The sequence below is a fragment of the Schistocerca piceifrons genome, chromosome 2 (genome assembly GCF_021461385.2).
Source record: "Schistocerca piceifrons isolate TAMUIC-IGC-003096 chromosome 2, iqSchPice1.1, whole genome shotgun sequence".
Taxonomy (NCBI): domain Eukaryota; kingdom Metazoa; phylum Arthropoda; class Insecta; order Orthoptera; family Acrididae; genus Schistocerca; species Schistocerca piceifrons.
This window is the reverse complement of record NC_060139.1, coordinates 388,808,174-388,834,848: the sequence shown is the minus strand read 5'-3', so window position 1 is coordinate 388,834,848 and position 26,675 is coordinate 388,808,174. Positions and strand designations below refer to the sequence as shown.

At 41.8% G+C, this 26,675-nt stretch overlaps 1 protein-coding gene across 1 annotated transcript in view; it reads left to right on the top strand.

Moving 5' to 3' along the window:
- The window catches only part of LOC124777524 (serine-threonine kinase receptor-associated protein), a 76,987-nt gene that overhangs the window by 13,136 nt on the left and 37,176 nt on the right, over window positions 1–26,675 (top strand). Inside the window, exons 2-3 of the mRNA XM_047252971.1 lie at window positions 11,779–11,918; window positions 24,949–25,099. Coding sequence (XP_047108927.1) covers window positions 11,779–11,918; window positions 24,949–25,099 — 291 coding nt within the window. The remainder of the gene's footprint in view (window positions 1–11,778; window positions 11,919–24,948; window positions 25,100–26,675) is intronic.

Genomic DNA, 26,675 nt, shown 5'->3' with positions numbered 1-26,675 from the left:
AGGTCATCTTGTGTTCACCTGCTCAATGAGCAAGAATTGATAAAGTGAAGCAGGTTTTGGGAACTCTTCGGTGGTCTCCTGCTTTGAGTCAGGACCCAGAAGGAAACTAATATAGAAATTTTGACCTGACATAACACTAGTATGTGAAAATGTAACTTTTTGTCAGTGGACTGTCTTATCTTCCATTAAGTTGGTACTATCCAACGTTATATCAGTTTTACCATCAAATAAGTAAAACACCATTCGGTCTAGATATGATGATTTATTATATTGTTCTTTGCAAGTATCACACTTGGATCTACACCATACGTTATATAAGAAATTTGTCAATGGAGGACATCTGTGTGTTTTTATTAAATCTGTTTGGCTAAATTAAACAAGTCATGTTGATATTCAGTATTTTACTACAATGTTAACAAATCTTCATAAAAACAATATGTATGAACTTTTTGTATTTCTTTTATATTAATTATTTAATTTGTCGCTTAATTATTATGATATGAGCAACTATGTTAGATTTTAGCTTGGATGAGTTTCATATTGTTGTGAAACTAAATTTTATCAAAGTGATCTTAAAAAGAAATCTAATGTGTTGTAATAATTCTGTATAGGACAGTTGTCAGAACATGTGAATAATCTTCTGCATAAGATTTAATGGATCACTTCGCCACTATTATATGAACAAACACATTGTAAATCAGCGTTTCCTGATTGATTTTAAGGTGATAGTCAAATATACTTGCTGACTTTATTTATTAAAAAAGGCTTAAACTATTACATTGGAATGAAAGGAGGTTAATTATTTTTGTAATGCAGAGGGCATTATTCATACATGATGCAAACTGAGGCTGCCGTAGTTGTTGTAAGCAACCACTTCAGTTTCATTCTACCTATACACCAGTAAAGTCATATGATAATATATAGCTGGTGTGATTTTCTTGGATGGTCTGTTGACTAGATTGGATCATTGCTGTTGTATAACATGGTCTTTCTTATTTATTTCTTATGTAAACTGATTCTGTAATTTCTTTGTATTTTAGCACTGAAGATGGCTATTTATAGCTAAAATATGGATATCCAAGAATAATAAAAACAGTGGTTTTGCAACAAATTGCTGGGTGCCTATCCTTCACTAGTTTGACTTTATTGGCTTATCAGCAAGTTATTTTAGTGTTATTAGTTGTTGCTGGTTTGTTTTCAGTTTTTAGATTGTTAGTCCATGTTAATGGTTTCAAATTTTTTCCCCATTTGGTACTAGGAATGGACCATGTGACTAAATTTACTGCTTGTTTGTTATTGCTATGACGGGCAATTATATGGCTGTTACAATTAAATTTCTCCATTATACAGCCTTTTGGTGGTGTGTGTGAGGTGTCAGCAGTGTGGGAAATTTACGAAATGAATCAAAGTAGTTGCTTCTCGAACCAGGGCCGAGTATTGCCATGTTGTCATGATGATATTTGGAGGTTGATTGGGGCACTCTTCTTCTCCTGTATGGTCTCTTGGTGATAAGTACTATTGAAAGAAGAGATTTCCTGACAGCTATTGTCTTTTTTGATGCTTTTGGAAAAGGATACATGTTCGTTAGTTAAATTTATGGGAAGAAGGGGGGAAAGTTCGTTAATGTAGTTTGAGTTATTGTTCGGGTGAAAATTTTGTTTTGTTTGGAAAACCCCCTCTGCAAAGTTATGAATGATGTTGGTATTATTATTATTATCTTAAATGGATATTGTGTTGGAGAAGGGCTTTGTTGGTTGGTGAATGGTGTTGAAATGGGGGCGGAGTAAGGTGGCAGTGGGTTTTCTGTAATGGTTATCTTAGTGTGTAGGGAGGGGGGGGGGGGGGTTGCCAGCCTAGATTTCTCAGTTGAGTGTTTTTTTAAAAATGAGTATAGTATGTTTATGTAAGTTTGAGATGTGGGTATTTATGGTGTTTCTTGATCAGAACTTGAAGCCCATATTTAGCAGTTTATAGTGATAAGTATCTTGGAATGTCATTTTGCTCTGTTTATGTTTTGATAATAGCTAGTTCTGTTGGTTGTCGTTTGTTCATGTTGTTGGCTTTGTTTGAGCATTATAGGTTAAGTGAAATTTTTGATAGCAGCTATTTTCAGGTTTCTGCTATTGTGGTTTCATTGATTGCTGAGGTTTTTGTGTGGTCGGTTTTTGTCTTAGTATTTGTTGTGGTATGTATTTGTTGTTATGATTGGTGTGTGTGCTTAGTTTGTCCTTTCCTAGTACACCTTAAGTCTCCCAATTGTCATTTTAGCTTTGTGTTATTTCTGCAATTAAATATTTTTCATGTTGTTTGTTTCTGTTTGAGTGAGTAATGTGTGATGCTATGGTTGCAGTTATCACCATCTTGATGACGTCACGGATCAAAGCTGATGTTGGTACTGCAGTCTTTGGTGTCCATTATTCATGATATCTTACCTGTATTCCTATTTTCTTACTCATTGCTAGGCCAGGTACTGTATTACACCTGTTTGATTTTGTATTGATAAACCTGTACTGTACTGACCTGATGAGAAGCCCTTTCTTCCTCCCTCCACATCTTTCACCAATGCCCATAAATCAAACTCCAATTTACCTATTTCTCTTTTTAAAGTCTCTAACCTATCTGATTTAAACAATCAATTAAACCACAAAAAATAAAGTGCAGTGTCCAGGTTCTCCATCCATCCAATTTTTTCGGAACCAGCCCAATGCACATCTTCTAAGAACTCAGTGAAATGACGAAAGACACAGTATGCCCCACCTCACTGCAATCACAGCTTGGAAGTCTCACTGTCCGTATCTGTGGAGAGTAACTCCAGATCTTCCTGTCCCACATCAAATGCAGTTTAGTTTATGCCAGGTGCTACAAGGAAGTATGCTCAACTCTCAGTAAGCTTTGGTGGGATGAAGACAGCCACTCCAATTTTCAGGCAGCCTCAAGATTGACAGCAGTGGGTGACAAACTTATGGTATTTTCAGTCATATTGTATAATATTGGTGGATTATGTTGTGTGTGTGTGTGTGTGTGGGGGGGGGGGGGGGGTCGCTTGAATCTTCTGCTTCCCTGTGTATCACTGAGCAAGAGCTTGATGCCTCCTGTGAGGAGTAGGTAGAAGCATACTATGTGCAATGCAAATGGATTCTACTGTTTTCATTGTCTTCAAAAAACTGCTGGATCTTTACAGTTGTTCCTTCACTTATACCTACTCCTTTCTTCTTCCATAAAACTGGAAGAATGCCTTTCTCCTTCACTAATTTCAGATTAGTCTAACTAAACGATCAGAAACTTTTAACTCGTGAACTGCACTGATGTCCAAAATTAAAGCAACAAATGGAAATTTTACAAAGTGGGTTTATTTTGCCTCAAAACAATATAAACAGGCGATAGTAAAGTAGAAACAATGTAAAAAAATACATCACATAAACAAATGCATCATGCGCCCTAATGGTAGACAAAAATGTTCTTTTCCAACATTGCGGATTTGCATGCACATTCCAACAACGGGTTCATGTGCTCAGTATGGGTGTGACCACCTATGGCAGCAATACAGTTCTGACGAAGACGGTGCATGCTTTGAATGATGTCATCAGTCTCATGTTGAGGCAGTTATGCTCATTCTTCCTGCAGAGCTGTTTGCAAGTCTTGGAGTGTGGTTGGTGGTTGCAACTCGTGTCCCAAGTGCATCCCAGACGTGTTCCATTTGATTCAAATCAGAAGAGCGAGCAGGCCACACCATCCGTGCAGTATCTTCCGTCTCCTTAGAAACATCAACCATCTGTGCTTGGTGATGTGGAACATTGTCCATCATTACGAAGTCTGAGCCCAGAGTACCTCGGAACAGCCACAGATGTGGTCCCAACATCTCGTCACAATACCTGACAGCAGTTAAAACTTGTTGGTTCATCTGTACAATTTCATTAAGAGGTGCTTAGAGTGGTCAACATAATCACTGCCCGCACCATTAGGTATCCTCCTCGATATTGGTTTCTTTCCACAGTGTTCGGATTCTGAAATTGTGTTCCACGTTCCCTGCAGATGAGAATCCATCGAGAATCAGTCTGGGTGAAATCAGTACTCATCTGTGAAAGGAATGTTAGCCCACTGTTCGACCACCCAGGAGCCCTGTTGAAGACTCCACTCTAAACATTTCCTTCTGTGAAGATGCATTGGAGGTACACATACAGGAGGTCTCTGACAATAAAAGCCACTCTGCCAAAACCTTTGTACACTGTTTGTCACGATACACTGCGTTCAGTGAATGCTGCGAGGTCAGATGCCAGTAGCCATGCAATACTAAGGAGGTACTGTCTTGTTTAAGCCAAATAACGGTCCTCTCTTTCAGAAGTCACAAGTGGTTGGCCCTGCTGTGGTATTTGGGATACAGTCTTGGCCTCTACAAGCTGTCGTCACATCCAAAAAACAACAGAATGATTCACATTAAGCCAGTAGGCAACATCAATTTGTGGCTGACTGTCCTGCTTCTTTCTTCCTAGGTCCTCCACAACAGAGTTTGATAGGCATCTTCATGCACCATGCTGCACTGTCTGTGGTGACTGTGTACACAGTGATTGTGGACATGAGACTAACCAACAAGCACCAGACCGTTTGATAGGTGCCATGATGTTATCGTTGGCGTGGTTGTCTGTTGCCCGGAATGCCATATTCCATGAGGAACATGATTGTACAGACATTTGTTGACAGTTTGTATGATTATATCGTGAATGAGACACAGTACAGGGTAAAAGCAGTTGTTGCTTTAATTTTGGACACAGGTGTATTTTTTCTCTTGACCATGAATTAGGGAGCAAACTTAAAATTTTCAACTTTTTCGTCTTTATGTGTCACTGAACACTTACTTTTTAGTTTCTTGATAAACTCAAATATTCAGTGTGGGATGACTTTGGAGGTAGGTTTTCTTCTTTTTTGTAATTGCTGTTGATATCTGCATTATTAAAGCACAATTCTAACAATTTTTCTAATTTTGTCTTAAATTCACTGCACCTTGATTTCAATAGCTGCCTTTCTTTTTCCGCTACTCAGTTTTCTTCTTTTATTTTCAAAGCAGGAGGTACCTCTAAATTAGAACAAGCAAAATCCAATTTGCTAATAGCTTCCCCATTAGGAATATAAATGTCATTAACAAGGTTACATGATTCTGGTTCTGGATTCATGATGATAAATATTTTTCAGTAACAATTTGAGCCCAGAGAATTTCCAGGAATTGCATTAAGTTTCACTCAGGAAGCTGTTTTACTCACACTTTAACAAGGGCAAATATTAAAGTTTTATTTGCCTCCAGCCTTTAATAACTGGCTTTTCATTAACTTTGAATGGTTCGGGGCACTTTTTTCCAAAAATAGTGATTGTACTTCAGAATAAATTTTTCCCATGATACTCACAAACTGATGATACAAAGAATTAACTTGTAATTTAAACAAGTTCATTAACATTTTTTGAAATTTTTGAAACAGAACGTAAACTCTATTATGATGTACTTTACTTGTATCTGTCCAATAGAGCACTGTTCATCTACACTGCTGGCCACCGTAAATGCAACACCAAGAAAGACAAGAGGTAGCACAACAAAATTTATTTTGTAGATAACATGTTGACCAAGTATCAAATGATTACGTTTACAGACGTCTGTGACATGTGGTTCCTGCCAGAATCAGTAGCCAGAGTAGCCGCCATGGTTGGAGATCACCGCTGCCACACGTCTCGGCATTGGGTCAAAGAGACGTTGGATGTGTTCCTGGGGTACAGCAGCCCAAGCAGCTTCCACACGTTGCCAAAGATGATCTGGTGTGGCAGCTGGGGATGTAATCTGGGTCACTCGTTGAGCAACCATGGACCACATGTTTTCTATCAGCGGAAGATCCGGAGAGCAAGTCAGCCAGGGAAGCAATTCAATCTGGTTATTGACGAAGAACCTTTGGACAATGCGTGCCATGTGTGGTCGCGCATTATCCTGTTGAAATATGGCTGTGGCCGAGCCCTGAAGATAAGGAAGGACAACTGGCTCCAGCACCTCGGATATGTAGCGCCGGCTATTTAAAGTACCGGCAATGCGTACTAGAGGCGTGCGAGAGTAATATCCAATACCGCCCCATACCATAATACCCAGTGCAAGACCAGTGTGGCGGTGCATAATGCAGCTGTCCAGCATCCTCTCTCCACGGTGTCTCCACACTCGAATCCGACCATCGTGATGCTGCAGACAGAAGCGTGCCTCGTCAGTAAAGACAACGTCATTCCATTCTGCCGTCCACATCCATCTATCATCACACCATTGGCGACGGAGACGTCTGTGGTTCTGCGTCAATGGTAGACGAAGCAATGGACGTCTTGCGGACAGACCACTCTGCTGTAAACGGCATCGAATGGTACACGCAGACACTGGATGATGCGTTACAGACGCAATGTGCTATGCTATGGTTCCGGATGTCACTGAGCGATCCGTCACTGCCATGCGCACAATTTGCCTATCAGCATGTGCAGTGGTGCACCGAGGTGAATGTGATCGACCACGTCGGTCCGTCGTACCCTCCTGCATCCAACGGTCACATATCCGCATTACAGTTGTTTGGTTTCATCCAACACGACTAGCGATTTCTCTGTATGATAATCCACAATCTCGGTAAGCCACTATCCTTCCTCTGTCGAACTCTGATACTTGATCAAACGATGTTCGCTGTTGTCTACGAGGCATAACTGATCGTCTTGTGAAACAACCACAAGGTAAACACACGTGCCGACGTACACTCGTCGAAATCGCCAAGCCTTAAATGGCGCTGTGAGGTGGCGCCACAGGCGCGCGTGATGTGCGTCTGCGCTGAAATTCTAATCAGTTGCATATCTCATCGCTGCAAACCCATGGTGTAAATTTCACTTGATTCGGATGCTTCCTTCAGGGTGTTGCATTTACGGTGGCCAGCAGTGTATGTTATTGTATTCCAGTTAGTCTTTCAAATTTATTTATTGTTAAATTTTAAAATTGTATTAGTTAATAAAAAATACTCATGACAAAAGCTCATTTAATATCCTACACGTTCAGATATGTATGTACATCCATTCTGAGGTTTCTGAGCAGACTTACAACTACAATGCTATGCACATTGGTATTCTGTCCACTGAGCTCCTGTACCCACTTCTCTCGAGGACTAAACTCGTGCAAAAAAAACTGTAGCCTTCTCAACAGTAGAGAAATTTCACATTTTTTTATTTTATGTTTATCATTTTGAACATGTAATAATGTGCTATGTAATTGAGAATAAACTTAGATGTAAACGTGGGCAAGTTTTTCAACATAGAACTAAAACAAAAGTTCCTATTGTTTAATGTTTTACTATAATAAACAGCACTAACTTAATATAGGGTGATAGTGTTAACTAAACATAAATTACAACTAAATTTTATTACACTGAAACAATAAAAAATTGCAATAGGCAACAACCGTAAGATCAGTCGTAGTATAATGTGAATTATTGCCTCATTTTCAAAAATTCATATTTTTGTTTACAGTCGAATATCAGTGTTGTGATTTTTACAGTATTTTACTATCATATGGGTGTATAAAATGTGCAAAAACCAAATTTTTATATTCAGTCCCACCAGAGATAACTAGCCCCAAACTGTACAAAAAATAAGATTCTTCAAATTTCAAAAATTTATAAAAAAGTAAGGAAACATTTGCCAGTGTTCTTTCACTACATAAGGCTGGTAGTTTGATAACTAACTAGAGAAAAAAATGCACTCTGATAAAGCACTCTTCGGTAGTCATTTTTGGGTCTAAAAAGTCTATTTTCTAAATTGTCAATACCAAACTTTAGCGGTCAGTTTGATTATTTCTGAATGTAGGGTATTGTGGGTAATAAACCGTGTTGTCGAGGAGACTTTCCTAAAAACAATCATGTTAGTTGCAGTGATGTAAGTTAACACAGTGCAGAGATATTCAGCTTAATGCTAATGTCTCCAAATTGAAAATTCACATATAAAAATGACTACCATTTTGTAATGGTGCAAGGTAAAAATGCTTTAAAAAACTGTTTCGAACTTCTCAATTATTGGTTAATCAAATATAAAAAATCAAAAATAATGTAAAAATGGTCAAGTGATTGTCAAGGTACTTTCAGTAGGTGATGGAGTTATACAAAGTGACTTCCATATACGTTTGGAATGCTGTTACAGCGTAATATATTGGATCTGATTATCATCTGCAAACAGTAGTTTGTGTATTTGTTGCTCAGATGAAATGCTACCACTTGTTTCTTATGTATGTTTGGTTTGAGTTTCTACCTCTAGAAATAATTATCCAGTTCTTTGTGTAGGTCGTTCGCCTGAGAGAGATTGGTCTTTTGAGCCAATAGGTAAATGTCATCAGTGTATATAAATCTGTGAGCCAGTGTTTGACAAGCCATGGTTCATGTCAGGCAAATAGTATTGTTCAGTTTGTGGAATTTTGTGTGTGTGTGTGTGTGTGTGTGTGTGTGTGTGTGTGTGTGTGTGTGTGTGTGGGGGGGGGGGGGGGGGGGGGGGGGGGGGTCAGAATAAAGGTTAACCGTACACTGTCAATAAGATTCTTCTGGGTTTGTGACCGCATTGTCAGCTATAAAATTCCGACGTTTCGGCAACTATTGCAAGCTGCTTTCCTCTGGGTGTATTGCTAACTGCTGAACGGGCACTAGTTTTAACTACTTATACTATGGTGGAGTGCTGTCATTGGATATGAGAGTGAGGAGGAAGGGTATAGGGTGTTCTTTTGTTGGTCTTTGCGTTACATGTTGTCATTGGCAGAAATAGGCGTTTTCCATTGGAATTTCCTTTATTGCTTGTCATTGGTGGAAATGGGCAAATAGGGAATTGTGCGGCGACTGCAGCATAGCGCTATTTACTAACTGCCTAGTATTGGCTAGGGCGCGTCAGATTCGGTGTACCCTCCGCCGCTGTGGCCTACCGCATGCCTGTTGCTTAGGCTGTTCTGTAAGGCTGTCACTGCTGGCAGCCAAGACAGTGGGGAGTCAGTACCCGTCTTCTCTATCTGTGTTGTCAGATCGCTTGGCTATTTGTATAGTCTCTCTAATCTTCCCCCTCAAGCTAAACGGCTGTTTTGCCAGTATGTGGACCTCTCGAAATTCAGTCTTCATCCTGCACTGTCCCTGGTGCTCTGCCACCGCTGATTTCTTGCCTTGTTTGAGATGGATACATCTCCGATGTTCAGATAATCTTGTGCTTATTGAACGCCCAGTCTCGCCCATACTGATGAAACCGTTTAGCTTGAGGATGATGATCAGAGGGGCTGTAGAAATAGCCAAGTGTCCTGACATCATGAATAGAGAAGACTGGTACCGACTCCCAGCATCTTGACTACCAGCAGTGAAAGCCTTGCAGGAGGACATCTCTCGCAAAGCAACAGGCATGCAATAGACCACAGTGGCAGAGTGTACACAGTCTGATGCACCCTAGCCAATTCCAAGCAGTTGGTAAACAGCACTACACTGCAGTTGTCGCTCAATTCCCTATTCGCCAATTTCCACCAATAGCAAGCAATAAAGGAAACTCCAATGTGAAACACCTATTTCTGCCAATGACAACACACAATGCATAACCAATAAAAGAACACCTGCTACCCCTTTTCCTCACCCTCATATCCAATGACAGCACTCCTCCATAGTATATAAGTAATTAAATTAGTGCCCATTCAGCAGTTAGCAATACACTGTGAAGAAGGCATTGTGCAATAGTCACCATAACGTCGTAATTTTATAGTTGACAATGCTGTCACAAACCCAGAAGAATTTTATTGACAGTGACAATAGCCATAGAAGCCTATGTTTACAGTTAATCATACAGTTATTAAACATTTATCCTACAAGGTGGTGATCTTGATTCAAGGAATGGCAGTAGAATATAGTACATTGCCAATCCAGGTGGGTGAAAGATATTTCATAGGCTTGTGTACGAGGTCTGTTCAAAAAATTCTGGAAAATTCGTAATTTTGCACCTGTGGTGTGTTGAAGTGAAGTGCGGTTGGCATCCTTGCACATGCCTGTTTTGTAATGTGTAACTGACAGAAGTTTCATTCTTGTATGTATGTTTGTTATTGTTTGGTGCTGTATTGAGTGGAACGTTGTGCTTCGCAGTTTGTGAATTTCAAGATTGCAGAAATAAAGGAGCAAGGATCTGCATTATCTGCATGACACTCAAAAAAACCTTGACAGTCACACCAAATGATGGAGGAAGCCTTCGGTGTTACAAAAGTTTCACACGGCTTAAAAATGGCCAGACGGAAGTTAAAGATGGCCCTCATTCACGGCACCCTTCAACATTTACAAATGACGCTCGTGTCAGGACCATCAACAAAATTGTGCATGCCAGTCAGTCAAAGTCTGACTGTCAGAGAGATTGCAGAAAACCATAACATTTCAGGTGGATCATGTCGTGAAATCCTGAAACAGCATCTTGGAATGCATCATGTTGTTGCCAAGTTCGTCCCACAGCTCACGAGCTAAGACAAGAAAGAACTTTGCCTTGCAATCTGTGAAGAGCTTTTGGCTTATGCAAATGAGAATGAAATGTTCTGTAAGAGAGTAATAACTGATGGTGACATATGGGTTTACGGTTCAGATTTCTCAAAGACCAAAAAGGGCTTGCCAGGTCAGGTCAAACGTGAAAACCATGCTGATAGTTTTCTTTGACTTTGAAGGATTAGTTCATCATGAATTTGTGCCATAGGGATAAACTGTTAATCAATGGTACTATCAAGACAAGTTGCGAAGTCTGCGAGAAAAGGTGAGAAGGAAACAACCTGAAATGTGGCAAGACAATTCATGGCTTTTGCATCATGATAACACACACACGCATTCATCTCTGTTGGTGCATGACTATTGCACAAAAAATGAAATCACTGTGCTGCTTCATACAGATCTGACCCCTGTGGACTTTCTTTTTATTTCCAAAGATGAAAACTCCATTGAAAGGACAAAGATTCTAACAATAGGCGAAATAGAAGAAAATTGGCAGAAGGCACTTACTGCCATTCAGCACCGAGGTCTACCAAGACAGCTTCTGGAAGTGGAAACTGTATTGGATGCAGTGTATCAATTGTGAAGGAGAGTATTTCGAAGGAGACCATCTACGATAAGTAAAAGGTAAGCATAGCAAAATTTTGTGCCCAAAGTCGTGGAATTTTTTAAATAGACCTCGTACATTGGTTGCTGTTCCTTCTTCACTCCTGACCAGGAGCATACAAATATTATTGCCAGATGGTGGCAACAAGATATGCATCTTCAGTGGTAAGCTGAATTGTGAATGTATTCAACAGTTATTTGCTTTTTGTTCTCAGATTATCATTAAAGCTTCTTGGAAATTAAGAAATCACCTTAACATTTCCCTGTAGTTCTGTTGCCAAATATCAGTTGCAGTGTTAAGAACATTCCAGTTTCCCTGATCTCGAAGTTCCATTCATATGTTGCAATATATGCATGCAGAACTACAGGTTGCTGAAGGCAGTGTATCTCTCTCTTCAATACTATCTCTTTGATGTAGCCAAGATTGCCGCACACATATGGGCAGGTTCCTTAAATTACAAAGCTTATATCATTTACATTTTTGTGTCACTTAAATACACGTAACTGGAAGTTACTCACTTTCAGATGAAGTTTGGGAGCATTCAGGAACCGTTCCGTAATATTAAAACTGACTGCATTGAATTCATCGGAATACTACTATTGCTGCTGCTGCAACTAATGTTGGTGGTGACGACTTTTCCTACTTTGTTTACAGATGGCAAGCCCATGCTACGTCAGGGAGACACAGGTGACTGGATTGGCACATTTGAGGGTCATAAGGGTGCTGTTTGGGGTGTTGCACTAAACCCGCAGGCATCAAAAGCTGCCACAGGTGCAGCTGATTTCAATGCAAAGGTCAGTTGTGAAGAGTTTTAAGAATTGTTTACTCATTTGTTTGATTATAAGAAAAGGTGAGCTAATGTTTTATATCATGAAATGGCCTATTAGCTCTGCATTTTGAATTATTATTATTATTATTATTATTATTATTACTATCACTATTTTGATGGCCAGTTGCAAGTCAAAACCATGATATCTATCAAGCGTCTTCACAGTATTTTTGAGGCACATTTTCCAAATATTTTCTGCACCTTATTATGACAATCAAGTAGGGGTGTTAGGTAAAACTTTTTAACTACATATCACATCACTTTTACCAAGCTGTATCTGGATAAATACTTTCCTGAAAGCTCTCAGTTCTATTCTCAAGCTTCAAAATGCTGTTTAATAGACAACACTTCTAGCATATTAGCCTACGTTAGATCGGACTGCAAACTGGTCCCTATCAGTTGAAAGAGGTACTAATCTTGCCCGAGTTCTCGTGTGAACATATACTGAAAAATATTTGCATACAAATAAATAATCGTTTTCGGATTGTTCTCTTGCTTGCACTTTTGGACTATATATAGGTAGCCTTTTCCCTCTGGCTTTGCACCCTATGCAGTCGACACTTATACTGAACACATCTCCTCCTCCTCCCCCTCTCTGTGCCCACCTCTTCCTCCCTCTCTCTCTCCACCTCATCCTCCCACCTTTACCCCTCTCTCTCTCTCTCTCTCTCTCTCTCTCTCTCTCTCTCTCTCTCTCCCCCTTACCCTTTTCTGTCTCTTCATAGCCTCCTCCCCCTCTACTTGTCCATTTATTCCTCCCCCTCTCTCTGACTGTCCTCCTCCTCCCCCCTCCTCTCTTTCCACCTTCACCTCCCCCCTCTTCCTTTTCCATCTGCCTCATACATCTCCCCCCCCCCCCCTCTTTGCACCCCTCTATCCAATGCCATTCTTATCAGCATGTGTAGCCTTTGCAACACAGTTCGATGAATTGGGTCAATACTAACCCCACAATACGTTGGTATGCAGGGCAGCCTATATGTGAGGGCCCAGAAAACCATTTCTTGCCATTGACATGTAGGCTGCCTTGCAGAGCCGGTTGATTTAGCAGGTCAATGCCATTCCTTCACAATATGCCTGTCATACAAGGTAGTCTGTATGGCAGGGACTGGAAAAACACATACTTGCCTGTATCTCCATTCCTATTGGAGCCTGGAGGCTATATAACCCACCCACCCACCTGTCAATGGTGATGCTCATGAGGCCTGCTATTTCTGTGCCAAAGGGTTTGGGAGGAGATCCCGGTCATGCAAACATACACCCTGCTGTATTAAAAACAGATTCAGATTATCCATTCAGTTGGTGAATAACATTGAATCGTAGCAGATACAGGTTGAGATTGAACTACCGTATTTACTCGAATCTAAGCCGCACTTTTTTCTGGTTTTTGTAATCCAAAAAACTGCCTGCGGCTTAGAATCGAGTGCAAAGTAAGCGGAAGTTCTGAAAAATGTTGGTAGGTCCCACCACAACTTCTGTCGTCGCATATATGTAGCGCTACACAGGCATGCTTTGCAAGCACAAAGATAAAATACTGGCGCCAAAACCTATGCGTCAGTAAATAAATTAAAAGAAAAAGTAGAAGAATGTAAACATTATGACATGTATTCTTTTGTGTTTGCTGCTATCTCATTTAAATCCTGTCTGCCTAATAAACCACGAAACTAGAGTGAGACAACAGCAAACGCGGAAGAATATACATATCACGTCATGTTTATATTCGTATTATTCTTATGCTGAATAGTGATAGTCAGAAATGAAGCACGGCAACTGACTATATTTTTTAAATCTAAGATGACTCTTAATTACTGTGCAGAATGTAATGTACTAAAGAGGCGTCTGCAAAGATTTTCAAATGGAGAAAAATTTTCGCTACCCTCGCGTTCAGAACATCTTCTATCGTACGCAGTCTATTGTTTGGTTCTTGTTGATTATTATCAAAGAAAGCAGCAGTGTAAGTAACAACAAATAGCAGTCTCCTGCTGTTGATTTGCTTATGAGACAATTCCTCTCTTTTTTTTATTTTTTTTTATTCTAAGCCTTGGTAGCACGTATAAAAAGCAAGCCATGTCGTGAGCGGCGACAGTTCGTAAACTCTCGTTATCAGAATGCGACAAACAATGCATTACACAGTACAATAATGCATTTTCAGCTTAGAATGATGTAAACACCTATAACAAAGAGAACATCACTTATCAGATCAAACCAAAATAGGCAATCAATTCAAACCAGACGAAGCATGTGAAAAGGGAAGGGTACCTGTATAAATACGGACGGAGTGCCTGACACACAGCAATGGCTACTTCGTAAAGCTTAACTGTTAAGCTTAAGACTCGAACTAAACTACTGTAGCTGTATCTTCATTCATTCGACCTCAATTATGTCTCATGTTACAATGGACCAACTTTGTTTCGATTCGGAGGGATGGTCTAAAACTTTTCTCTCCCCTTGAATTTAGAGTCTGAAATTTCACATGCGGCTTAGATTTGGGAAAGTTTTCTTTCCCTTGATTTTGAGTCTCATTTTTCAGGTGCGGCTTAGATTCGAGTAAATACGGTAGGATCTGCACTTGTTGGAGTGGCTTGCTGACCACACTTTTCACCGAATTAGTCCGCAGGGGACCATGGTTTGGCAGCAATTGGTTATTGTATGATGATGACAGGTGTTACATGTGAAGATCTGGAGCTGTTTGGTGAAGAAGATTGTATGTGACTAATACCAAAAATGCCAAATTATCAATTAGGATGAATGGGCATAGGCAACTCAGAGTATCCTGTTGCAGAGCATGTTCTACAACTTGACATTCGTGACCTCATAGCCTGTTGTACCACACGCACCATCTGGATTCTTCCCCCAGACACGAGTTTCTCAGAACTCTGCAGGTGGGAACTATCCCTAAAACATGTCCTTGGTTCTCATCCCCCACCTTACCTTGATGTACATTAATTTCTCCTGTCTCTGCTCTTCTTCACTGTAACTAGTCTCTGCTTTACTCCGTTGTAGTTTTCTACATCTTTCACTGTCTTTTCCGTCCATTTTTCACCACCATACCCCACCACTGTTACAGACAATGCACTTATCTTTTCACTCTTATTAACTTATGCACAAGATTTTAATAGTAATCTCTGTCTTGCATAGTACCCTGTCTTCCACCTTTAAGCTCTCAGGTTTTCAAATCTCGTCCGATGCAGTCCCCACCAATCAGTCTTTCCTTGTCATCCCGTACGGTAAGTCTCCCCTGACTTGCAGTTCTGGGTGACTTTCCCAAATTCTACCCCTTTTTCTAGACCCCTCCAGTCCTTTTTCCTTCACCCTTCTTCCTGCCCCTTCAACCCTTGTGCCTGAAGGAGCCACTGACTCCAAAAGCTTGCCAATCACAACAATCTTTTATGTGTGTGTTGTGCTGCCACTTAGCGAGTGGATTTTTGTCTATCCAACTAAATAATTTTATCAATAATTGATTGTTTTCAGTGTTATACTACTACAATTGTGATACAGAAGAATGCTAATTGTGTTTACACTTTAAAACATCACTCCTTAATTGCTGTAGAAAATTGGTGAAAGGCAGAGGCTGTCTGAATGGTAACTAAAACAATTTTTGGCGCTACATGACTTAAAATTGTTGACCAAAGCCGAGCATGGCTGAATTGCACTGAATGCATCCAAAATATTCAATATGAATGAAGCAGTGCTGGATTATTGAATATACCAGACTGCTGGATGCCATATTAATGGGCTTATCCTGTAGTAAGTGCTAAGTTTTACCAGATGATACTGGGCCTGTTAAATTATTCATACATCATTGGCATCCCCTACGGGTCCAGGGGTTAGAATAGGCCCGAGGTATTCCTGCCTGTCGTAAGAGGGACTAAAAGGAATCTCACATGTTTCAGCCTTTATGTGATGGCCCCGTGTAGGGTTTGATCTCCATTTTTCAAAATTTTCCCGAAGAGCAAGCCAATTTGCGAAGGGCACCTTTCATGGTGCATCATGTCCATCATGCGCTGAGGCCTATCACGTCCTTTGTCGACGCGGGTCTGCACTTCTGCTCATTCTCCAACTGTTGGGCGAGGTAACCCTCCTAGGTGCGTATTTATCCATCAACTGTGCAATGTTGTTACCTACACTGACGATAATGGATTTGTTTGCTTGGTTGTACTTGATATCCAGCATGTTAGCTAATCCGTTGTGGTGGGGCAGCCATATACCCTGTTGGTTATAGTCCCCTGACACACAGATATCCCTCTGCTGATGCCTGCACCGTTAACTCCCCACGTATGCCAACGAGTAGATGCCTGTCACCCTGGAGCATCGGGACTCCTGGCAATGGCCATCCTGTCAGGTGGCCTTTGCTGCGGGTGGGTGGTGCCCGTGGAGAGGGCCCCTGGCCGGAGTGGGTGGCATCAGGGCAGATGACATGCAAGGAAGTGTAGTACATCATCTCTTGCTGGTGGTCAAACACCAGCTGTCTCTAAGCATTCATGGGCTCAATTCAAGACACAGAAATATGACTCCAAATCGTTCCCCTCCCTGGCCACACTATGGGAGGAACGTCAGGCTAAGGATGGCAGTGGCTCTTATTCATCCCAGTACCTTGTGTGTTTAAGAGCTGATAGGGAATGTTTCATGAAGATGAAGCCTCAGTTTTTTGTTGAGCATTTAGAGGAAAAGTTTGGGGAGGTGGAGGGCTTGTCCGAAATGAGATCTGGGTCAGTCTTGATCAAAACAGCATCCTCTGCCCAGTTACTGGTGTTACTGGCTTGCGAGAAGCTGAGGGATGTTTCTGTAACCATCACACCCCATAAGAGTTTAAATATGGTACAGAGTGTCATATTTCACAGGGACTTTCTTTTGCAGTCTGACGATGAGCTGTGTGCCAATTTAGAGCGGAAAGATGTACATTTCGTTTGGTGTATCCACCAGTGTCCGAGGGATAATCAGATTGCCACCAGTGCCTTCATCTTGGCCTTCGAAGGTTATACATTACCCGAGAAGATCAAGGTGTTGGTCTACTGCTGTGATGTAGAGCCCTATATACCTCCCCCAATGTGATGCTTTAAATGCTGAAAGTTTGGCCATATGTCTGTCTGCTGTGCTTCCAGCATCACATGTAGAGATTGCGGATGCCCATCACATCCCAATACTCCATGTGCCCCGCCTCCCATCTGTGTGAACTGCGAAGAGCACCATTCGCCTTGCTCGCCTGACTGCGGGATTCTCCAGAAAGAAAGGAAAATAATGGAGTGCAAGACCCTGGACTGGCTGACCTACACTGAGGCTAAGAGGAAATTTGAATGCCTACATCCTGTGTGTATGACATCATCTTACGCCACAGCTACAACAGTTCTAGCCCCATCAGCTCCACCAACCTCAGTCACCTCTCAGAGCCAGAAGACTACACCTGCCCCCTTAATGGTGGGGAGCACCTCCCTCCCTGTTGCTCCTGCACCACCTACTTTGGGAGCAACAACCCCCCCCCCCCCCCCACCACAACCATCAGGGATATCAGTCCCCGCTTCTTCACCAGAGAAGCGTAAGTCATCCTTGGCTTCTCTCGCTAGGAAGGGGTCTTTTCCCAGGTTTCTGCTAGTGGGAAAGATGACACCTGCCAGTGGCTGAAGAGCCCAGAAGCAGCTGGTCGTAGGGCTTCAGTCTCGGAGACTGAGTTAGTGAGGTCCTCCCAGTCAGGGAAACTCAGAGCAGCTAGAGAAATCCAAAAAGAAGATCCCCAAGACCAAGGGAATTGTGGTGGTACCCACACCACCGCTACCTACAAGCTCTGTGTCTGTTGATGAGGTGGAGATTCTGGCGTCTGTTGAGGACATAGATCTTGCTGGACCTTCAGACACAATGGATATATCGGGTAATCAAAAAGTCAGTATAAATTGGAAAACTTAATAAACCACGGAATAATGTAGATAGAGAGGTAAAAATTGACACACATGCTTGGAATGACATGGGGTTTTATTAGAACCAAAAAAATGCAAACGTTCAAAAAATGTCCGACAGATGGCGTTTAATCTGATCAGAATAGCAATAATTGGCATAACAAAGTAAGACAAAGCAAAGATGATGTTCTTTACAGGAAATGCTCAATATGTCCACCATCATTCCTCAACAATAGCTGGAGTCGAGGAATAATTTTGTGAACAACACTGTAAAGCATGTCCGGAGTTATGGTGAGGCATTGGCGTCGGATGTTGTCTTTCAGCATCCCTAGAGATGTCTGTTGATCACGATATACTTGTGACTTCGGGTAACCCCAAAGCCAATAATCACATGGACTGAGGTCTGGGGACCTGGGCAGCCAAGTATGACGAAAGTGGCGGCTGAGCACACGATCATCACCAAATGACGCACACAAGAGATCTTTCACGTGCCTAGCAATACTTTTCTTTCTTTTTTCCTAGTAAAACCCCATGTCATTCCAAGCATGTGTGTCAATTTTTACCTCTATATCTACATTATTCTATGGTTTATTAAGTTTTCAAATTTATACTGACGTTTTGATCACCCGGTAGACTGCTCATGCAATAAGTCGGTGGCAGCACTTGACCCCGAGGTGTAAACTGCCTCATTGAATTTTCCAAGCCTTCCCAGTCTCACGATGTCATCATCCTCCAGTGGAATTGCGGTGGTTTTTTACACTGCCTGGCTGAGCTATGGCAACTGTTAAGCTTTACACCTGCTTTCTGCATTGCTCTCCAGGAAACCTTGTTCCCGGCAGTGCAGACCCCTGCCCTCCACAGCTATAAGGGATATTACAGAAACTGTAGAAACTGTAATAGAGTATCAGGCGGAGTTTGCGTTTATGTCCTAAACTCAGTCTGTGCCCCCTTCAAACCCCTCTTGAAGCTGTGGCTGTCAGAATAAGGATGACACAGGAAATAAATATCCACAGTGTATATCTTCCTCCAGATGGTGCAGTATCCCTGAATGTTTTAGCTGCAATGATGGATCAGCTCCGTAAACCTTTCTTACTGTTGGGAGATTTTAATGGCCATAACCTCTTGTGTGGTGGCACCGTGCTTACTGGCCAAGGCAGAGATGTTGAAACTTTACTGTCTCAGTTCGACCTTTGCACCTTAAATACTGGGGCCACCACACATTTCAGTGTGACTCATGGTAGTTACTCAGCCAGTGATTTATCAATTTGCAGCCCAGAACTTCTTCCATCTATCCATTGGAGAGCTCATGAAAACCTGTGTGGTAGTGACCACTTCCCCATCTTCCTGTCATTGTCCCAGCATCAGGCCCACTGACACCTGCTCAGATGGGCTTCAAACAAGGTGGACTGGGAAATTTTCACCTCTGCTGTCACCGTCGAATCTCCCTCACATGGAAACATCGATGTGATGGTTGAGCAGGTGACTACAACAATCATTTCTGCAGCAGAAAATGCGATCCCTGGCTCTTTAGGGTGCCCCCGGCGAAAGGCAGTCTCTTGGTGGTCACTGGAAGTTACTGAAGCAATTAAGGAGCGTCAGCGAGCTCTGCAGCAGCATAAGCAGCACCCTTCCCTGGAGCACCTCATAGCCTTTAAACGGCTCTGTGCCCGTGTTCACCATCTTACCAAACGATGGAAGCAGGAGTGTTGGGAGAGATACGTCTCAACCATTGCATGCTATACGTCACCTTCCCAAGTCTGAGCAAGGATCAAACGTGTTTTCAGGTACCAGACCCCAAGAGGTGTTCCTGGTGTTAACATAAATGGCGTGTTATCTACCGATGCATTCGCGATTACCGAGCACTTTGCTGAGCACTATGCTCGAGCCTCTGTATTAAAGAACTACCCCCAGCCTTTCGCACTCTCAGACGGCAGCTGGCAGGGAAAGTCCTTTTGTTCACTACACACTACATTGAATCCTGTAACACCCCATTTATAGAGTGGAAGCTCGTCAGTGCCCTTGCGCATTATCCTGACACTGTTCCTGGGCCAGATCGGATAGTCAGGTGATTAAACACCTCTCATCTGACTACAAGTGACATCTCATCATCATCTTCAACCGGACCTGGTGCGATGGCATCTTTCCATTGCAGTGGAGGGAGAGCACCATCATTCCGGTGCTCAAACTCAGTCAAAACCTGCGTGATGTGGATAGCTATCAGCCTAACCAACGTTCTTTGTAAGCTGCTAGAACAAATGGTATGTCGGCAGTTGGGTTGGGTCTTAGTCAGTTGGCCTACTGGCTCTGTGTCAAGGCAGCTTCCACCAGGGTCACTCTACCACTGATGATCTTGTGTCCCTTGAGTCCGCCATCCGAACAGCCTTTTCCAGACGCCAACAACTGCTTGCCGTCTTTTGATTCACGAAAAGTGTATGACATGACCTGGCGACATCATATCCTTGCCACTTTATGCAAGTAGGTTCTCAGAGGCCTGCTCTTGGTTTTTATCCAAAATTTCCTGTCGCTTTGTACTTTCCGTGTCCAAGTTCGTGCCTCCCATAGTTCCCTCCATATCCAGGAGAATGGAGTCCCGCAGAGCTCTGTATTGAGTGTGTGTCTATTTTTAGTGGCAATTACTGGTGTAGCAGCAGCTGTAGGACTGTCTGTCTCACCTTCTCTGTATGCAGCCGACTTTGTGTTTCATACTGCTCCATCAGTACTGGTGTTACTGACCGGCACCTACAGGGAGCCATCCACAGGATACAGTCATGGGCTCTAGCCCACTGTTTCCAGTTTACGGCGGTCAAGTCGTGTGTTATGCACTTCTGTCGGTGTCGTACCGTTTATCTGGAACCAAAACTTTACCTTACTAACGATCCCCTCACTGTAGTGGAGACATCGATTCTTAGGACTGGGTTTCGACGCCAGTTTGACTTGGTTTCCTCAGCTTCGTCAGCTTAAGCTGAAGTGCTGGCAGCACCTCAATGCCCTCCGCTGCCTGAGCAACACCAACTGGGGTGCAGATCACTCTAAGCTGCTGCAGCTCAACGGAGCTCTTTTTCAATGGGGAGCCTGACTATGGGAGCCTGGTTTACGGTTCGGCAGTGCTATCAGCGCTGCGTTTACTCGACCCAGTGCACCACTGTGGTGTTCACCTAGCGACAGGAGCTTTTAGGACAGGTCTGGTGACCAGCATCATGGTGGAGGCCGGAGTCCCTCCATTGAAGGTTAGGTATGCACAACTGCTGGCCAGTTATGTTGCACACGTTCATAGTTCTCTTGCACATCTGAATTACCGTCTCCTTTTCCCACCCACAGCAGTTCTCCTCCCAGGTCAGGGTTTCCAATTGCAGTTTGTGTCTGATCCCTTCTTTCTGAACTGGAGTCCTTGGCTTTACCACCTATAATTGAAGTTCATTCACATACACCTCCATAATGAACACCCATGCTGTGGCTTCGCCTGGACTTTTCACATGGCCCTAAGGACTCAGTTAACCCTGCAGCTCTCCGCTTCGACTTCCTCTCGATTCTTGACATGTATTGAGGCCATGAAGTGGTTTACACCGACAGCTCGATGGCTGATACTCATGTCGGCTTCACGTATGTCCATGCTGGACATGTTGAACAGCATTCCTTGCCCGATGGCTGCAGTGTTTTCACTGCTGAGCTGGTGGCTGTATCTCGTGATCTTGAGTTCATCCGTTCATGCCCTGGGGAATAGTTTCTTCTGTGTACTGACTCCTTGAGCAGCCTACAAGCTGTCAACCAGTGTTACCTTCGTCATCCTTTGGTAGCGACCATCCAGGAATCCATCTATGCCCTGGAACGGTCCAGTCGTTCAGTGGTGTTTGTTTGGACCCCAGGTCATGTCGGAATCCCAGGCAACGAACTTGCCGACAGGCTGGCCAAATGGGCTATGCAGAAACTGCTTATGGAGATGAGCTTCTCTGCAACTGACCTGCGTTCAGTACTACGCCACAAGGTTTTGTGGCTTTGGGAGACGGAATGGCATAACCTCTTTACGCACATTTAACTGCGTGCCATTAAGGAGACTATGAATGTGTGGAAGACCTCCTCGCAGGTCTCTTGCAGGGACTCTGTGGTTCTGTCGGCTCCGTGTTGGCCATGCTTGGGCGAGACATGGCTACCTCCTGCGCCATGATGACCCACCTCACTGTTGCTGCGGTGGCCCATATCTTGGTGTGTTGTCCTTCTTTGGCTGCCCTGTGACAGACTCTTCAGTTACGAGACTCGTTGCCATCAATTTTAGCTGACAACACCTCATCGGCTAATTTCGTTTTACGTTTTATATGTGGTGGTGGGTTTTATCATTCCATGTGTGTTTTCGCGCTTGTCCATTGTCCCTTTGTGTTCTCCACTCTAATGCTTTTAGGCTGGATGCATTATTAGTAGTGTTGGTTGTCCTCCTGTCGTTCTTCTGGCAACTAACATCATTGGCTGTAAGGACAGACAACATTTTTGAAGTAATACTGAAAACTTTGATAATTGCGTCAAACAGCTAGTCTGACAGCGCAAACGGTAGTGAAATATTGTAGACGTGACTACAAACAGAATCGATGCTATTACATCATCAGCAATCACCGAAGGCAAAATTATTATGAAAAAAGCTTAGGTCAAACTTACAGGGACTGCTATAAACTTATTTAACAGACAAACTGAGAATGTTCAATTCAGATGTGGCAAATGTGTAAAAATTGTGGTTGAAGTTTAAATATGTTATAAACCATGATCTATATAAGTACATTGCAAATAAAGTAATAAAAAACAGCAAAGAACCACCCACATTTAATGGTCAATTTATAGAGTATCATGGAAAGAGAGATGACCACTGCACCCTCACTGCAAGAGAGTTTGCAGGGATGCTAAAATAAAAAGTTAATAGCAATGCATGCATCTGTAAGATATGCCATATCTGAAGGCTACAATTATTTTCATAATCAGATGTGATAATAGAGTTATCAAAAAATGGTAGGAAGTTGTGTTTATGCATAAAGTCAGTGAAAGGAACCAAACCTTCCATTCAGTTCCTCATGGAATGATCTTGTGCTGAAACTGAAGACTGCAGACAGAAAACAGAATTTTTAGATTCACAATAAACAATGTATTCACAGAAGAGAATACTACCATTCCACCATTGTTTGACTGCCTCTTGGATTTACAAATGAGTTGTCTCAATATTAGCACCCATGGCATTAAAAAGAATGAAGACTACTTAAAACAGATAAGGCAACACGCACTAGTGGATTTCACGTTAGACTTAACATTGAAGACATCACAGAATTAGCACTGTCCTAGCTTGTATTTATCAAGAATCACTCTTGAAGTGAATAGTTCATATGACAGGAAGTGTGGGGGCAGCAATCTGTGGTTGTTTGCTGATGATGCTGTGGTGTACGGTAAGGTGTTGAAGTTGAGTGACTGCAGGAAGATAAGAGATGACTTGAACAAAATTTCTAGTTAGTGTGGTAAATGGCAGATAGCTTTAAATGTCAATAAATGTACGTTAATGTGGATGAGTAAGAATAACAAACCTGTGATGTTCTGTTACAGTATTACTAGTGTCCTGCTTGACTCAGTCAAGTCGTTTAAATATCTGGGCTTAATGTTGCAAAGTGATATGAAATGGAATGAGCACATGAGAACTGTGGTAGGGAAGGCAAATGGCAGACTTCGGTTTATTGGGAAAATTTTACGAAAGAGTGGTTCACCTGTAATGGATGCTGGTGTGGCCTATTCTTGAGTATTGCTCAAATGTTCGGAATCCATACCAGGTCAGATTGAAAGAAGACATCGAAGCAATTCAGAGGCAGGCTACTATATTTATTGCCATTGGGTCTGAACAACACATAAGTGTTATGGAGATGTTTTGTGAACTCCAGTCGGAATCCCTGGAGGGAAGGTGACGTTCTTTTCAAGAAACACTATTGAGAAAATTTAGGCTGACTGCCACACAATTCTACTGCTGCCAACATACAATGTGCATAAGGACCACAAAGATGAGATACAAGAAATAAGGTCTCACAAGTTTTTTCCCTCACTTTGTTTCCCAGTGGAATGGGGGAGAGAATAAATAGGAGTGATGCAGGGTGTGCTCTGCCACGCACCATATTGTGGCTTGTGGAGTATTTTTGTAGATGTAGAACGCCAGCGAGGATGTGATGTGAAAACATTGTTCTGTGCACACACAGGGAAAGTGTGCCCATGAAGGTAAGAATTCCCTGAATGAGTAGCTTGTACAGGAGGTTTTCATGCCACACAGTCGCATCGATATGGAAGTATAGTACCAAAGTTCTCTCAGTGCCTTGTGGCATCCATTACAACCTCAACAAGGCATAGAAGTAGACATGTTACATGCCCTCTTACTGCAGACTGCTTCTCAGGGAGGAGTTCTCAGCTTCCATATGTTGCAGGAGTCATTTGAGGTACAGAGGTTTGAAGATTTTTAATAGTGCAGCTACCAAGCCAATTGGCCTGTAGTTTGAGGGGGAAGCAAGAGTCCTTTCCTAGCATTGGGATTATGATGACCTCACCTTGTTTGTTTCTCCATGGCTTTTGGGTACTGTGCAGTGATGAAGATGCTGGTGTCTGCAAGCTTTACTATGGCAGCCATCGGCATGTACTAGGTAAGTTCATAGGTCAGCTGGTCTGCATCATCAGCTTTCCTGCAGTTAAACCACCAGAGCTGTTCCAAATGTGATGTTGTTGCCATCCTCTTGTGCAGACAAATATGTTGGAGGTATTCTCTATTAGCTGCATGTGAACTAATGGCTTTTCGTTGTAGTTTGACCAATAAACTATGCTTCCACACCATTCAAAAAAGTTGATTGTATCACCTTTTTTCTGTCATAGCACCAGTTGATACTCTGCTCATAAGTGTGCAGTTGTGTGCTATGTATATGTGACAGAAATATTTTGCGACTTGTTTCCATATGGCTGTTTCATGCATCATTGTAGTGATATTTCATCTTTTGTGTCAGTTGCTTTGTTTCTCAAAATTGCTGTTTTTGTGATTTTGCTCTAATATACGGAAATCAGTGTGTAATTATTACAGTAGTCCAATCAGTTTATTCTGTGTATTATTCCTTTCAGGTGTGGGATGCTGTTTCTGGTGAAGAAATTCATTCTTTTCAACATAATCATATTGTAAAGAGTGTTAATTTTTCTTCAGATAGTGAACTTTTTGTAACTGGTAGCAATGAAAAGCTTATCAGAGTCTTTGATCTCAACAAACCAGAAGCAAGTAAGTACTTTTTCTGTTAGTTTCATGTTCCATGGTTCATTTTGCATGAAAAATTGCAATAGTATGGAATAAGTCATTTCACATTCACATTGGAAATTAATTTTTAAATATGGCTTCATGGAGAACATTTATAAGCTTTATTATTATTATTATTCAGATGTGAGGTAGTCATTCCTACCCACCACTATTTACACATTACACTAATAGAAATTCTCCTTTCACTTTGTTTTCAAATTTTACTTTGCTATCAATGGGTAAGTGACCAAAATTTGATGCTGCAGCATGGTGCACCCCTTTTGTGTTAATGTCTGAATGTCATTTTTACTTTTGATAATGTAATTATACACATTATTGTTCCTTTTGAACTGCAATGGATGATTTACAACGAACTTCACGAGGGAGTAAATATACTGCGAACAAGTAGAATATGTCTAACTTTATTTGGAGGAAAATAGTACAGATTAAAAATTATTTCCAGTCCAGCCTTCACTTCTTTGGAAATACATCTACACCCATACTCTGCAAACTATCGCAAAGTGCATGGCAGAGGGTATGTCCCATTTTACCTGTTAGTAGGATTTCTTCCTTTTCCATTTATCTATGGAGCATGGGAAGAATGATTGTTCGAATGTCTGTGTGTGTTCTCTAATTATTTTTATCTTGGCCTCACAATCCGCTTGCGAGCAATATGTATTAAGTTCCTAGAGCCTTGAAACTTTGTCAGTAGGCTTTGCTGGTATAGTTCACATCTTCAAGAATCTGCTAGTTCCATTTCTTCAGCATTACTGAATGACTCTCCCATGGGTCAAACAAACCTGTGACCATTTGTGCTGCCCTTCTCTGTATACATTCAGTATCCCTGTTAGTTCTAGTGTATGGTTCCCATACATGTAAGCAACATTCTAGGTTGGGTCATATGAGTGATTTGTAAGCAACCTCCATTGTACAGTAATGGCACTTCCCCAGTATTCTACCAATAAACTAAAGTCTACCACCTACTTTATGCACAGCTGAGCTTATTTGATCATTCTATTTCATATCTGTGTAAAGTGTACACCTGGGTATTTGTGTGAGTTCGCCAATTCCAACTGTGCCTCATTGATATTATAGTCATAGGATATTCCATTGTTTTTTCATGTTGTGAGGTGCACAATTTTATATTTCTGAACATTTAATCCAAGTTGCCAATCTTTGCACCAGTCTGAAATCTTAACAAGATCTGACTGAATATTTATGAAGCTTTTTTGAAATGTTACTTCATTATAGATAACTGCATCATCTGCGAAAAGCCTGACGTTACTATTAGTATTGTCTGCGGTGTCATTAATATGCAACATGAACAGCAAGGATATCAACATACTTCCCTTGTTCACACCCAAAGGTACTTCCACATCTGATGATGGATTTCCATCTGAGATAACATGCTGTATCCTACGTACCGAAAAGTCCTCAGTCCAATCAGAAACTTCACTTGATGCCCCATACTGATAGAACTTTCAACAATAAGTGTACTTGTGATACTGAGTCAAATACTTCGTGGAAATTAAGAAATACTGCAGCCATCTGACTGCCTTGA